Source organism: Salmo trutta, chromosome 12 (genome assembly GCF_901001165.1).
Source record: "Salmo trutta chromosome 12, fSalTru1.1, whole genome shotgun sequence".
Lineage (NCBI taxonomy): Eukaryota > Metazoa > Chordata > Actinopteri > Salmoniformes > Salmonidae > Salmo > Salmo trutta.
In genome coordinates, this window is record NC_042968.1 from 21,347,418 (window position 1) to 21,363,602 (window position 16,185).

The 16,185-nt window shown below is 46.5% G+C and overlaps 1 protein-coding gene across 1 annotated transcript; it reads right to left on the bottom strand.

Annotated features, from left to right (window-relative positions):
* Positions 1 to 213: 213 nt before the first annotated feature.
* Positions 214 to 14,254, bottom strand: LOC115203173 (genetic suppressor element 1; the record flags this gene model as incomplete). Its single annotated transcript, XM_029767601.1, is given in 7 exon segments — positions 214 to 3,765; positions 4,069 to 4,172; positions 6,587 to 6,931; positions 11,552 to 11,914; positions 12,164 to 12,277; positions 13,796 to 14,063; positions 14,142 to 14,254. Coding segments are annotated over 7 exon segments (1,448 nt in total), but the record flags the coding sequence as incomplete, so codon positions are not given.
* Between the last annotated feature and the right edge of the window lie 1,931 nt (positions 14,255 to 16,185).

Sequence of the window (16,185 nt, forward strand, 5' to 3'; positions counted from 1 at the left end):
TGTCCGTTTTTGCCTGCCTCATAATAAACAGATGGTAAATCCAATGTAGTAGAAACACTTAATTGATAACCCCCATCTCTTATCAGACATGTGTGACTTCAATGCAGTCTCACTGTTAAACACATCAGAGTTAGAATTTTACTCAGATACTGAAAAAGGATGCAGTGAACCTGCAGGAAGATATGGTGCCAAGAGAAGACTTGACTATTCAAGTACATTTTTGAAATATTTTCTTTTATTTTTTTGTCTGAAATTACAGCAATATATTCATAAATACCTAATTACTACATTCAACAAATAATATATTACATTACAATGAATTCAAACAAGTACATTTTAAAATCAGAGTTTCACAGCATCTAGAGTCTAGACATCCTCCACAGAGTCAGGGGGCTATTGCGTGTGCGTGCGTGGTAGAGTAAGGAGGCTCTGGGGAAGGGCCTAACGTCCTCCCGCTAACTCATTGGCTGCTTAACTCAGTGGTAGCGCTTGCTGTCTGATTGACAAGTGGTGGTCCTATCGTAGCTCTGCTCTGGTCTGTAAACATGGTTCCGCCTCCCTAACTGGGTGTCCCTCTGAGAGCTCACCAGGAGTGGAACAAAGAGGGATGTAGGGACCAGGCCTGCAGCCACCCTCCCCTCCCTGCCATCTCACATCCACAGCATCAGACTGGAGTTCAAACAGAACCCCTTTAGGACTACATACTCAAAGCCTTGTCACCTCAGACTGACAGCACTACAATACCCACGCTGCACTGCGATATATGCTGCTGAGGTCCTCCTGCAAGGCTAAAAGGCCAGACACTCCCACAGAAGGAAGGTAGGGGAATAGAGAGACTGGGGAACAGGGGTACTGAGACACAGGCGACGGCTATGGCCAGCAGCGAGGTGGACACTGATGCAGGCATGAAAACACACTATAGATGCACAGTGCAGTTCAGGGCAATGATTCATATACTTGGCAAAAGAGAACCTTTAATTGACTTTGGATTTGAGGGCCCTGAAGTGAAAAAAATGGACCATTAACCAATTGTTGGCAAGGGATTTGACATTATGATAAGTGGGAACAATGTAGTAATATAATATGTTTAGAAGTGGGATGGTCATTTAAATTCAGGGAGTTAGTTTAATTACTCTATTTGGAGGTTTAAAAAAGTCTCAGGATATTTTGTGTGAGGGAGGGCTACTTTTTGGCACTATTTCCTTTTATGGCAAACACAAAGGAGAAGAATCTTGACGTGGTATTGTCTGCATTGTTCCCTCCTCTCTGTGGGTTTAGTGATATGAATGTCTCATCATAATGGGTGTTGTGCCCCTCGTGCTTAATGATAAGGTCCAGAGAGATGGGTCTAGTTATCAGTTCTACTAAGCGCCCATCCCTGGACTAGAGCTGAAGGGGAATAAGAGAGAGAGGAAATAAAGGATGACACAGTAACTGTCACTCACTCTTTCCCATGGGTAACTACTCACACAGGGAGAGTGGTAAAACCTGCTGTTCCTGACAGGAGGGGTTTTGTGTGGGGCTGGTGTTCTGACGGAGTGCATGGATCTGGGAGGCCTGTGGGGCCTGGAGTTAGGTCTTACCCCCATCTCAGTGAGCCTTACGGGGGCCTGGAGGCCAGGGGAGGGAGGGCTGTGGGACCTGGAGTTGGGTCTTACCCCCATCTCAGTGAGCCTTACGGGGGCCTGGAGGCCAGGGGAGGGAGGCCTGTGGGACCTGGAGTTAGGTCTTACCCCCATCTCAGTGAGCCTTACGGGGGCCTGGAGGCCAGGGGAGGGAGGCCTGTGGGACCTGGAGTTAGGTCTTACCCCCATCTCAGTGAGCCTTACGGGGGCCTGGAGGCCAGGGGAGGGAGGGCTGTGGGGCCTGGAGTTAGGTCTTACCCCCATCTCAGTGAGCCTTACGGGGCCTGGAGGCCAGGGGAGGGAGGGCTGTGGCGCCTGGAGTTAGGTCTTACCCCCATCTCAGTGAGCCTTACGGGGCCTGGAGGCCAGGGGAGGGAGGCCTGTGGGACCTGGAGTTAGGTCTTACCCCCATCTCAGTGAGCCTTACGGGGGCCTGGAGGCCAGGGGAGGGAGGGCTGTGGGGCCTGGAGTTAGGTCTTACCCCCATCTCAGTGAGCCTTACGGGGGCCTGGAGGCCAGGGGAGGGAGGCCTGTGGGACCTGGAGTTAGGTCTTACCCCCATCTCAGTGAGCCTTACGGGGCCTGGAGGCCAGGGGAGGGAGGGCTGTGGGACCTGGAGTTAGGTCTTACCCCCATCTCAGTGAGCCTTACGGGGGCCTGGAGGCCAGGGAGGGAGGGCTGTGGGGCCTGGAGTTAGGTCTTACCCCCATCTCAGTGAGCCTTACGGGGCCTGGAGTTAGGTCTTACCCCCATCTCAGTGAGCCTTACGGGGCCTGGAGGCCAGGGGAGGGAGGCCTGTGGGACCTGGAGTTAGGTCTTACCCCCATCTCAGTGAGCATTAGGAGGCCTGGAGGCCAGGGGAGGGAGGGCTGTGGGACCTGGAGTTAGGTCTTACCCCCATCTCAGTGAGCCTTACGGGGGCCTGGAGGCCAGGGGAGGGAGGGCTGTGGCGCCTGGAGTTAGGTCTTTCCCCCATCTCAGTGAGCCTTACGGGGCCTGGAGGCCAGGGGAGGGAGGGCTGTGGCGCCTGGAGTTAGGTCTTACCCCCATCTCAGTGAGCCTTACGGGGCCTGGAGGCCAGGGGAGTGAGGGCTGTGGCTGGAGCTCAGGCTGCTGCTACGGCTGCACACATGGCTGGGTCAAAGGGGGAGAGGAGGAGAGGAGTGGAGCATGTTCTCTCTCTCCTTTTCTCCTTCAATCTACACCTCCGAACAGGGCAGTCATGACCAGCAGCAGAACAAACACTAACAGCAAAGCTTTCTGTTTCAACCAAAAAAGCATGAACATATAAAAAAATGGCAGGCTTATTTTCTTCTTCTTAAAAGAACAATGATTAAAGTAATAAAAACATACAAAATTATTTTTAGTCTTAATATTATTTACAATACAAGGCTGAAGCACCTTTTAAATTCTTATTCTCATCTCGAAATAAAACATTTCCTTTATTCATTCCAAAATGTGCATTTTGTAAGTTCTTCCCTAATTTGAACAGTTCTTTGTCGTAACACAGTACCACCAGGTAGTTCTTCAGGTCTTTCTCTTTAAGTGCAGTTCAAGTTTGAAAGCTGACCTGACCTGCTGCCAGGAGAGATGCTGGGAGGTTCAGTCCTGTCCGATTGGCCAGAGGTAGGGGCATTGGATTGGTGGTAGATGGCGCTCTGTCACGTGACCACACCCATTCCAGGGCTGAGCTGCTCTCCGGTTTCAGGATTGTCTGTGTGGGAGTGGCTGTCAGGGGAGCCCAGGACGGGGCTGGGACTGCAATGTAAGAGAGTAACTGGTGCCTGCTGAAGAGAATGGTGTGAGTGTGTTCCTCTGTATGTTTGTGTGTGTGTTGACCATGCAGTCCTAGAGCTTTGCCCTGTGTGTGCCTGTTGCTCCCTCTGACCCCAGGGTTAGCACAGACCACTGGCTGGTGGCACCGTCCCTGGCAGGCTGGCAGCAGCCCCATCCATCTATCAATGAATCCATGAATCCATCCCTCTCTCCTGTGGAGCTGTCACCTGGGGGGGTAACCCTTGTAGTGCCCTCCCCTGGCCCAGTGGGGCTGCGGCAGCGTCAGACACTTCCTGAAGTGCTCCAACTCGGCCTGTAACTTCTCCCTCTCCACCGCCAGCTTCTGTCTCTGAGACATCAATTCCTTTAAACAGAGAAGGGAGAAAGAGAGAGAGTGGGGGGGAAGTCGAGTCAATAAAACCATATTAACAAAAATGTAACACCATAAAGAGAAAGTAACAAAAACGCAGCACAAGGATACACACACACACACACACACACACACACACACACACACACACTTGCTTAGAATTCTGTGGCATTATTTCATATTATTTTACAGTATGAAGAATACAATTGAACATAGCTGATTAAAATAGAAAGTATATTTCCTCCAAACGATTTGAAGGAAGCTCAGTGATGATAGATGTAGCAGACAGGGTCTTACCCCCATGCTGTGGGAGAGCTGCTCTGCTGTCAGGCTCAGGTTGTACTGCTGGTTCTCCAGTCTCCGACACTGGCTCTGCAGCACCTGGCGCTCCACACCTTGCTCTGGAGGAGGGAGGGAGGACCGAAGGCAGGGGAAGAGAAAGGAGGGAGTGGAGAAGGAGGAGAAGGAGAGGAGGGAGGCAGAGGAGGAGAGGGAGAGAGGAAGGAGAAGAGAATAACTGAGCCTGAGGGGATGTGACCTGTGTTCTCATTAGCATCCCCGCTAACACTCCCTGCCTGTCTGTCTCTCCATGTACCAATAACCAGAGAGCAGCACACCACTAGAGCTACAGCTCTACAGTACCATACTGCCACAGGCAAGCAGCACACAGCACACAACTCACTACACAAGACTCATTACAGAGAGTATGTTTGACTGTTTACAGAGAGTAGTAAAAAATGATAAATACCACCATCTAGTGTTGGGAATACGCTACAACTACTCGTAACCAAAAAGTCATAAATGTCCATTGGTCTCGAGATTTCAACCATACATGAACCATTCCAAAATCAAGGACATTAGTCATTAAAGGTCCAATGCAGCCAATTAAGTACCTTATTGTGATTGTTTTCAATTAAAATGGTAAAAAAAAAGAAGAAAAAAAAGCTTCTTCGCAAATAGCAATTTCTCAAGCAAGAATTTTACTAGGAGCGTCGGGGAGTGGTCTAAGTGGGAAGGGGAAAACTGAAAACTATGTTTTATTGGCAGAGAGGTTTGGAACTCTCTTTCTTATTGGTCTATTAACTAATAGACAAAACTTCACCCCACTAAAACAGGCCAAAAAAACAATAATTACAATAATAATAATAATATATATACTGCTCAAAAAAATAAAGGGAACACTTAAACAACACAATGTAACTCCAAGTCAATCACACTTCTGTGAAATCAAACTGTCCACTTAGGAAGCAACACTGATTGACAATAAATTTCACATGCTGTTGTGCAAATGGAATAGACAACAGGTGGAAATTATAGGCAATTAGCAAGACACCCCCAATAAAGGAGTGGTTCTGCAGGTGGGGACCACAGAACACTTCTCAGTTTCTATGCTTCCTGGCTGATGTTTTGGTCACTTTTGAATGCTGGCGGTGCTTTCACTCTAGTGGTAGCATGAGACGGAGTCTACAACCCACACAAGTGGCTCCGGTAGTGCAGATCCAGGATGGTACATCAATGCGAGCTGTGGCAAGAAGGTTTGCTGTGTCTGTCAGCGTAGTGTCCAGAGCATGGAGGCGCTACCAGGAGACAGGCCAGTACATCAGGAGACGTGGAGGAGGCCGTAGGAGGGCAACAACCCAGCAGCAGGACCGCTACATCCGCCTTTGTGCAAGGAGGAGCAGGAGGAGCACTGCCAGAGCCCTGCAAAATGACCTCCAGCAGGCCACAAATGTGCATGTGTCTGCTCAAACGGTCAGAAACAGACTCCATGAGGGTGGTATGAGGGCCCGACGTCCACAGGTGGGGGTTGTGCTTACAGCCCAACACCGTGCAGGACGTTTGGCATTTGCCAGAGAACACCAAGATTGGCAAATTCGCCACTGGCGCCCTGTGCTCTTCACAGATGAAAGCAGGTTCACACTGAGCACATGTGACAGACGTGACAGAGTCTGGAGACACCGTGGAGAACGTTCTGCTGCCTGCAACATCCTCCAGCATGACCCGTTTGGCGGTGGGTCAGTCATGGTGTGGGGTGGCATTACTTTGGGGAACACACAGCCCTCCATGTGCTCGCCAGAGGTAGCCTGACTGCCATTAGGTACCGAGATGAGATCCTCAGACCCCTTGTGAGACCATATGCTGCTGCGGTTGGCCCTGGGTTCCTCCTAATGCAAGACAATGCTAGACCTCATGTGGCTGGAGTGTGTCAGCAGTTCCTGCAAGAGGAAGGCATTGATGCTATGGACTGGCCCGCCCGTTCCCCAGACCTGAATCCAATTGAGCACATCTGGGACATCATGTCTCGCTCCATCCACCAACGCCACGTTGCACCACAGACTGTCCAGGAGTTGGCGGATGCTTTAGTCCAGGTCTGGGAGGAGATCCCTCAGGAGACCATCTGCCACCTCATCAGGAGCATGCCCAGGCGTTGTAGGGAGGTCATACAGGCACGTGGGGGCCACACACACTACTGAGCCTCATTTTGACTTGTTTTAAGGACATTACATCAAAGTTGGATCAGCCTGTAGTGTGGTTTTCCACATTAATTTTGAGTGTGACTCCAAATCCAGACCTCCATGGGTTGATAAATTGGATTTCCATTGATTATTTTTGTGTGATTTTGTTGTCAGCACATTCAACTTCGTAAAGAAAAAAGTATTTAATAAGATTATTTCATTCATTCAAATCTAGGATGTGTTATTTTAGTGTTCCCTTTATTTTTTTGAGCAGTGTATATTGTTTAAATGTACAGGCTGAAATAACGTTTTGACTGCACTGGGCCTTTAAATAAACAGAAAAGTGACTGACTGCTTACCTTCAATGTATTCCTGATAGGCTTCAAAGATCGCTTCAATCCCCTGCCACCTGGGTACTGGGGCCTCCTCTTCCTCCTCTTCTGAGTCTTCTTCTGAGTCCTCTGGTGCAGACTGCTCCTCCCTCGCTCCTGGGTGCTCTCGGTGGGGGTGCGGGGGACAGTGCTGCCCATTGGGCTGGGGGAGCGGGTGTGAGTGCGGGTGTTGGATGGAGTGTGCGTGCGGGTGTGTGTGAGGGTGTGTGTGTGGCGGGGGCGGCCGGCTGGGGGTGCTCTGCAGCTCTGGAATGTTGTAGTGCACTGAGGAGTCCTGGAGGTGAGAGGGCGCTGAGATCACTGTGGCTCCACCTAGAGAGAGAGGGAGAGAAAGGGATATTTATATTTATTTAACTTGGCCAGTCAGTTAAGAACAAATTCTTATTTACAATGACGGCCTACCCCGGCAACGCTGGGCCAATTGTGCGCTGCCCTATGGGACTCCCAATCATAGCCAGATGTGATACAGCCTGGATTCTAACCAGGGACTGTAGTGATGCCTCTTGCACTGAGATACAGTGTCTTAGACCGCTGTGCCACTCGGGAGCCCAAGACAGCCCAAGGTCACGTGTGGCTCAGTTGGTAGAGCATGGTGTTTGCAACGCCAGGGTTGTGGGTTCGATTCCCACGGGGGACCAGTACGGAGAAAAAATGTATGAAATGTATGCATTCACTACTGTAAGTCGCTCTGGATAAGGGCATCTGCTAAATGACTAAAATGTAAAATGTAAATGATATTACATTAACACATCATCACTGTTATTACTTGTGTTGTTCCACGAATAGACAACATTTTGCGCCCCTTTGATATTTAAAGGAGAAATTGTGCACCAATACTAAATTGTATAAGCCTGTTATACTCAATGAAGTGCCTTTTAATATTGACCACATGGAAAATTCAATAAATCAGATTTTTCTTTTGAATAAAAATTTGCTAAGGTGCCAAACATCAGAACATGTCCTTTGCATGTTTTTAAAGGTCCAATGCAGCAGTTTTTTATCTACATTTCAAATAACTTCTGGATAAAAATTTACCTCTACGGGCTACGGGGGCAGTATTGAGAATTTTGGAAAAAATATGTGCCCATTTTTAACTGCCACCTACACCAACTCAGAAGCTAGGATATGCATATTATTACCAGATTTGGATAGAAAACACTCTGAATTTTCTAAAACAGTTTGAATGGTGTCTGTAAGTATAACAAAACTCATATTGCAGGCAAAAACCTGTGAAAAATAGATTTTTAAAAAATGAGAATTTTGTGACTGTACTATTTAGTGTCATTGTTTTATAGATACCACAGTGAGAAAGGATTCAGTTCGCAACTCCTACTGCTTCCACTAGATGTCAACGATCTTTAGAAAGTTGTTTGAAGCATCTGTCATGAATACAGACCGAATTAGAATGCTTACAAGTTGAGACGTCATCACTTCATTTTTTGCGCCTGCGCATGAATCTGAGAAGAGTGTCTTTGTCATAATCGTTTATTCTAGACACTTGATAGGTTGTGTGAAAATATTACTGATGTTTACTGATGTTTCACGTTAAAAATGGACCAAAAGATTAATGCTAAACAACGTTTGACATGTTTGAACAAACATAAATAGATTATTTACTAGTTTTTTTTTAGCTTTTCGGCGTGACTTTACACTGCCCACCTCATTTTGTGGGAGCCTACTGAACGCTAACTATTTGGACATAAATTATGAACTTTGTCAAAAGAAACCACATTTGTTCTGGACCTGGGATCGCTGGCAGCGCCTTCTGATGGAGATAATCAAAGGTAATCAAAGGATATTTAGAATGTTATTATCGATATTAGATGATGCTAATGCTAACGGTATAGCTTAGCTTAGCTTAGCTTATAGCTTAGCTTATGTTGTTAGCATAGTCCCCAGTTTATAGCAAAATGTGATTTCCCAGTAAAGTTATTTTGAGATCTGGCCATTCGGTAGCAATTACGAGATGATAATATATTATTCTTTGAATGACAATATTATAATTTACCAATGTTTTCGAATAGTAATTCCGTGATTTGTAATGCTGGATTCACTGGGAGCATTCGAGCCGAAAAAAATTCTGAATTTCACCGCGACTGTAAATGCTGTTTTTGGATTTAAATATGAACTTGATGGAACTAAAAATGCATGTATTGTCTAACATAATGTCCTATGAGTGTCATCTGATGCAGATTGTCAAAGGTAAGTGCATAATTCTAGCTAGTTTTCTGTCTGTTGATGCCCTTCTTTGAATTGGCTAAACATTACACGCAGCTATTGTCAATGTACTCTCCTCACATAACCTAACTTTATGCATTCTCCGTAAAGCCTCTGAAAATCGGACAGCGTGGTTAGATTTAGGAGATATATCTTTCAAATGGAGGAAAATAGTTGATTATTTGATTATTTGAAATGATTACTCTTGCAGTTTTGAATTCCCCGCCATGGTCACATGACAATGAATCCCAATACCGGGATAAGATCCTGCCCCCTGGCCTCAACAGTCGTACTGTGATAGTTTTCATTTAAAATGGTCAAAAATAAACCAAAATAAAAAGCCTTTTAGCAAAGAGCAATTTCTCAAGAAGGAATTTTGCTAGAACTGTCTGGGAGTGGTCTGATTGGGGAGGTGAAAACTGAAAACTAGCTGTTATTCTCTTTCTTATTGGTCTATTAACAAATGTACCGCCTGGTGATGTCACCAGACAGGCCAAAGCTCCATCCCACCAAACAGCTCTTACAATTCTTAAGGGAATTATCATCCTTCTCACAATATCACAGTATTATCTCAACCTCATTGTGTGGAAATATTTATAAAACACAGGAATATCATGTTTTTGACTGTATTGGGTCTTTAACCCAAAGTTCTTCACATTTTTTACCATCATTGTTAGCCCTAGTTATGTTCTTGTTTTACAAAATCATTTCTGAAGATTAATATTGTTTTTAATATGGTGAAACTATTCCTTTTAAAATATGTTTTTCAAAATAAACATTGAACAAATAACAGTCAAATCATGGTGTAAATGCAGGTGAGCTGGGTTGAAGCTTTTTGGCTGGAAAACCGTGCGAGTCAAGCAAAACAAGTCAACTCTGTTACCCATAGATAGGTAGGCTAGAAATATTTTAACAATACATTTTTTGGGGGGAAACTTGCATTCAATTGCCCCTCCCTGTTGCACAGAACAAGCGTCCATTCCCTCTGTCACAAGGGGATTTATGGCTGATTTAACATGAAAACCTCAACCCTGTTACTTTAATGGCAATACATTGGCACTTACGATAGTATTTTCATTTATTTAACCCCTTGAGATGGGAAAACTCTATGACAGAACGTTAAAATCAGGTAAAATGCTGCACAACATTAATGGTCAGGGTTAGGATCTATGTTGGTTCACACTGGCAAGTGTCTTCACTGACATTTTCAACCTCTCCCTGTCTGAGTCTGTAATACCAACATGTTTCAAGCAGACCATCATAGTCCCTGTGCCCAAGAACACTAAGGTAACCTGCCTAAATGACTACCGCCCAGTAGCACTCATGTCTGTAGCCATGAAGTGCTTGAAAGGTTGGTAATGGCTCACATCAACACCATTATCCCAGAAACCCTAGACCCACTCCAATTTGCATACCGCCCAAACAGATCCACAGATGACACAATCTCTATTGCACTCCACACTGCCCTTTCCCACCTAGACAAAAGGAACACCTACGTGAGAATGCTATTCATTGACTACAGCTCAGCTTTCAACACCATAGTACCCTCAAAGCTCATCACTAAGCTAAGCACCCTGGGACTAAACCGGGTAGGGTAGGCAACAACACATCTGACACACTGATCCTCAACACGGGGGCCCCTCAACGGTGCATGCTTAGTCTCCTCCTGTATTCCCTGTTCACCCACGACTGCGTGGCCAAGCATGACTCCAACACCATCATTAAGTTTGCAGATTTACACAACAGTGGTAGGCCTGATCACCGTCAACGAGACAGCCTACAGGGAGGAGGTCAGAGACCTGGCCGTGTGGTGCCAGGACAACAACCTCTCCCTCAACATGATCAAGACAAAGGAGATGATCGTGGACAACAGGAAAATCAAATCTAATCAAATTGTATTTGTCATATGCACCAAATACAACAGGTGTAGACCCTACAGTGAAATGCTTACTTACAAGCCCTTAACCAACAATACCGTTTTAAGAAAAATAAGTGTTAAGTAAAAAATAGAAAATAAAAGTAACATATAATTAAACAGCAGCAGTAAAATAACAAGCGAGGCTATATACAGGGGGTACCGGTACAGAGTCAATGTGTGGGGGCACCGGTTAGTGGAGGTAATTGAGGTAATATGTACATCCGACCGCAAGGCACTACAGAGGGTAGTGCGAACAGCCCAGTACATCACTGGGGCCAAGCTCCCTAACATCCAGGACCTCTATACCAGGCGGTGTCAGAGGAAGGCCCTAAAAATTGTCAAAGACTCCAGCCACCCTAGTCATAGACTGTTCTCTCTGCTACCGCATGGCAAGCGATACTGGAGCGCCAAGTCAAGGTCCAAAAGGCTTCTTAACAGCTTCTACCACCAAGCCATAAGACTGCTGAACAGTTAGACAAATGGCTATTTGCATTTACCCCCTGTTTTTTTACACTGCTGCTACTCGCTGTTTATTCCTCCTTACTGTTACTTTGTTGCGTTACTTTCTTTTTACTTTCATTTATTTAGTAAATCTTTTCTTAACTCTTATTTTTCTTAAAACTGCATTGTTGGTTAAGGGCTTGCAAGTAAGCATTTCACGGTAAGGTCTACACCTGTTGTATTCGGCGCATGTGACAAATAACATTTGATTTGATCAGTATAAGCTGATCCTAGATCTGTGCCTGAGGGTAACTTCCACCTGGAGTATGAACCAGAGCTGCTGCGGTATAACCTGCCTTTGTGCTTCTGCAGGGCCTTCTGGGTGGACTGGAGGACAGACTCGTGGAACTGCTGGGCAAACTCTTCAGCAGTAAAGCTCTCCCAGGGCTTGGTCCGGCCGTTCAGGCTGGGGGGAGCGTCTTTAGGCTGCACGGGGGGCCGCAGGCTATTCAGCAGGCTGGACGACGCGCTCCTCTTGGAGGAGGGGCCCTCAGGGAGCCCACGGGTCTTTTCCGGGTAGGGGAGTGGAAGAGCGGGGTCCTTTGGTCTCAGTGCGTCAGAGGAGGAGGGGGGTTTAGGCTGCCCCAGGAGTCCGCCGGGGGAGGAGGGACTGACACTGAGTGGCTCATCTGATTCGCTGGAAAGTGCTGAGGCAGGATCTGTCGGGACAGATGGATGTTACAGTCAGTGAATTGAGACACATTCCCACCCATATTCATATAAATATACTATATCAAGATATCAGCAGGCAATCAATCATTTGAACCACAACCCATAACATTACTGCTGTAACATTACTAGAGATGTCTCTCACACCTGTCTGCTAGATTAAGCACAAACAGCAGGGAAGGAATGAGGAAGAGTGTGTGTTTGTGTGTGTTTGTGTGTGTTTGTGCGTGAGCACTTACCTGAGTTCTGTGCTGGGGGGGTCTTACATAGGGGGTGAGGGGCATGTCTGATGGTATCCAAGGTTACGCTCTTCTGTTTAATGGCCTGAAGCAACTCTACCACTGTATCATTATCTGGCAGAGAGAGAGATAGAGAGAGAGAGAGAGAGTGAGGGAGATAGAGAGGGAGGGAGAGAGAGAGGGAGAGAGAGAGAGAGAGGGAGGGAGAGAAAGAGGGAGAGAGAGAGCGGGAGGGAGAGAGATATAGAGAGAGGGAGGGAGAGAGATATAGAGAGAGAGAGGGAGAGAGAGAGAGCGAGGGAGGGAGAGAGAGAGAGAGAGAGAGAGAGAGAGGGAGGGAGAGAGAGAGAGAGAGAGGGAGGGAGGGAGAGAGAGAGAGAGAGAGGGAGAGAGAGAGGGAGAGAGAGCGGGAGGGAGAGAGAGAGAGAGGGAGAGGGGAGGGAGAGAGATATATAGAGAGAGAGAGGGATGGAGAGAGAGCGGGAGGGAGAGAGAGAGAGAGGGAGAGAGAGAGGGAGAGAGAGCGGGAGGGAGAGAGAGAGAGAGGGAGAGGGAGGGAGAGAGGGTGAGAGAGAGAGGGAGAGGGAGGGAGATAGGGAGAGAGGGAGAGAGAGAGAGAGGGAGAGAGAGAGAGAGAGCGGGAGGGAGAGAGAGAGAGAGAGGGAGAGGGGAGGGAGAGAGATATATAGATAGAGAGAGCGGGAGGGAGAGAGAGCGGGAGGGAGAGAGAGCGGGAGGGAGAGAGAGAGAGAGAGGGAGAGGGAGAGAGAGAGGGAGGGAGAGAGAGAGGGAGAGAGATATATATATATAGAGAGAGAGAGAGAGAGAGGGAGGGAGAGAGAGAGGGAGAGAGAGAGAGAGAGAGCGGGAGAGAGATATAGAGAGAGAGAGAGAGAGAGAGGGGGAGAGAGAGAGAGAGAGAGAGAGCATTAACATCTCACCCACGTCTCTGTAATCCCTGTTGAACCTCTGCTGTGAGTCTGTGTGTTTGTGTGTGTGGTGTGGGTGTGTGTGTGTGTGTGTGTGTGTGTGTGTGTGTGTGTGTGTGTGTGTGTGGGAGGCTGCACACTGCCATCTGCAGGCAGCATGCGGTAAATCCACAGGATTAGCACGGGATCGCCGTAAACCTTCCGTTGCCACTCCATGCCTCGCCACAGCAGTGTGTGTGTGTATCTGTTTCTCCTCACATAAAGTCCAGCTGTCACACTGAAGAGGGAGGCAGTGTAATGTGTATTGCATGCTAGGAGCAGTGTATTTAATATATAACGTATAATTAAGCAATAAGACACAAGGGTTGTGGTATTTGGCCAATATACCAAAGCTAAGGGCTGTTCTTAGGCACGACGCGTCTAAACTGGTTACCAACATAATTAGAACAGTCAACCAAAAAATGGTCATACCCGTGGTATACGGTTTGATATACAACAGCTTTCAGCCAATCAGGAATCAGGGCTCGAACCACCCAGGTTATAATGAACAATACAGATAGTGAAATGTCAGGTGTCTGTCACACTGTGTACATGTCTCCAGAGCACAGCAGACATGATAACCATGTCCATGACAGGTTTACAGGTAGGGGGTTAGATGGTGAGTAGGGGTTAGGGTGTAGTGTTTAGGATGTAGGGTACATACCTCTCCTCTGCTGTACAGAGACGTGGGACAGGCTGAACATGGTGAGGAAGCGTTTCTTGTCTTCTAGTTCGGGGGCTCTGTCCATCTCCTCTGGGGTGAAGTGGGTGCTGAGGGGGGCCGGGGGAGGAGGGGTGCGTTTGGACAGAACAGCCGGGGGCGAGGGGCTGCGCTCCCTCAGCATCCTCCTCCTCTTCCTCCTCTTCTGCTGCACCAGGAGGTCATGTCGTGACACCGTGGTCAGACCAAACACACACAGGAAGTCCACTTTCTACAGGGGGAGAGGAACATATTATAAAGCCAGGATATAACAGTGTGTATAGAGTGTGTGTGCAGGATAAAACCGTACCTCCGTGGAGTCGTCCAGTTTGAGAGGGGGCTGCCCTGCTACCCTCCTGAGGTGGGCCCTGACCTCCTCCTCATCACTCTCATCATACGAGTCATCCAGCTCATAGTAGTAACCTGGAATGACCAGAGGACGCAGTTAGTACTGACTTACACACAACCTACAACGTCAGTACATGCTACCATTACACAAACAGAACCTACAACTTCAGGACATACTACCACTACACAAACAGAACCTACAACTTCAGTACATACTACCACTACACAAACAGAACCTACAACTTCAGTACATACTACCACCACTACACAAACAGAACCTACAACTTCAGTACATACTACCACTACACAAACAGAACCTACAACTTCAGTACATACTACCACCACTACACAAACAGAACCTACAACTTCAGTACATACTACCACTACACAAACAGAACCTACAACTTCAGTACATACTACCACCACTACACAAACAGAACCTACAACTTCAGTACATACCCCCACTACACAAACAGAACCTACACTTCAGTACATACTACCACCACTACACAAACAGAACCTACAACTTCAGTACATACTACCACTACACAAACAGAACCTACAACTTCAGTACATACCACCACTACACAAACAGAACCTACAACTTCAGTACATACCACCACTACACAAACAGAACCTACAACTTCAGTACATACTACCACCACTACACAAACAGTACCTACAACTTCAGTACATACCACCACTACACAAACAGAACCTACAACTTCAGTACATACCACCACCACTACACAAAACAGAACCTACAACTTCAGTACATACTACCACTACACAAACAGAACCTACAACTTCAGTACATACTACCACCACTACACAAACAGAACCTACAACTTCAGTACATACTACCACCATTACACAAACAGAACCTACAACTTCAGTACATACTACCACCACTACACAAACAGAACCTACAACTTCAGTACATACTACCACTACACAAACAGAACCTACACTTCAGTACATACTACCACTACACAAACAGAACCTACAACTTCAGTACATACCACCACTACACAAACAGAACCTACAACTTCAGTACATACTACCACTACACAAACAGAACATACAACTTCAGTACATACCACCACTACACAAACAAAAACCTACAACATCAGTACATACTACCACCACTACACAAACAGAACCTACAACTTCAGTACATACTACCACCACTACATAAACAGAACCTACAACTTCAGTACTACTACCACACTACACAAACAGAACCTACAACTTCAGTACATACTACCACCACTACACAAACAGAACCTACAACTTCAGTACATACTACCACCACTACACAAACAGAACCTACAACTTCAGTACATACTACCACCACTACACAAACAGAACCTACAACTTCAGTACATACCACCACTACACAAACAAACCTACAACTTCAGTACATACCACCACTACACAAACAGAACCTACAACTTCAGTACATACTACCACTACACAAACAGAACCTACAACTTCAGTACATACTACCACTACACAAACAGAACCTACAACTTCAGTACATACTACCACCACTACACAAACAACCTACAACGTCAGTACATACTACCACCACTACACAAACAGAACCTACAACTTCAGTACATACTACCACCACTACACAAACAGAACCTACAACTTCAGTACATACTACCACCACTACACAAACAGAACCTACAACTTCAGTACATACTACCACCATACACAAACAGAACCTACAACTTCAGTACATACTACCACTACACAAACAGAACCTACAACTTCATACTACCACTACACAAACAGAACCTACAACGTCAGTACATACCACCACTACACAAACAGAACCTACAACTTCAGTACATACTACCACTACACAAACAGAACCTACAACTTCAGTACATACCACCACCACTACACAAACAGAACCTACAACTTCAGTACATACCACCACTACACAAACAGAACCTACAACTTCAGTACATACTACCACCACTACACAAACAGAA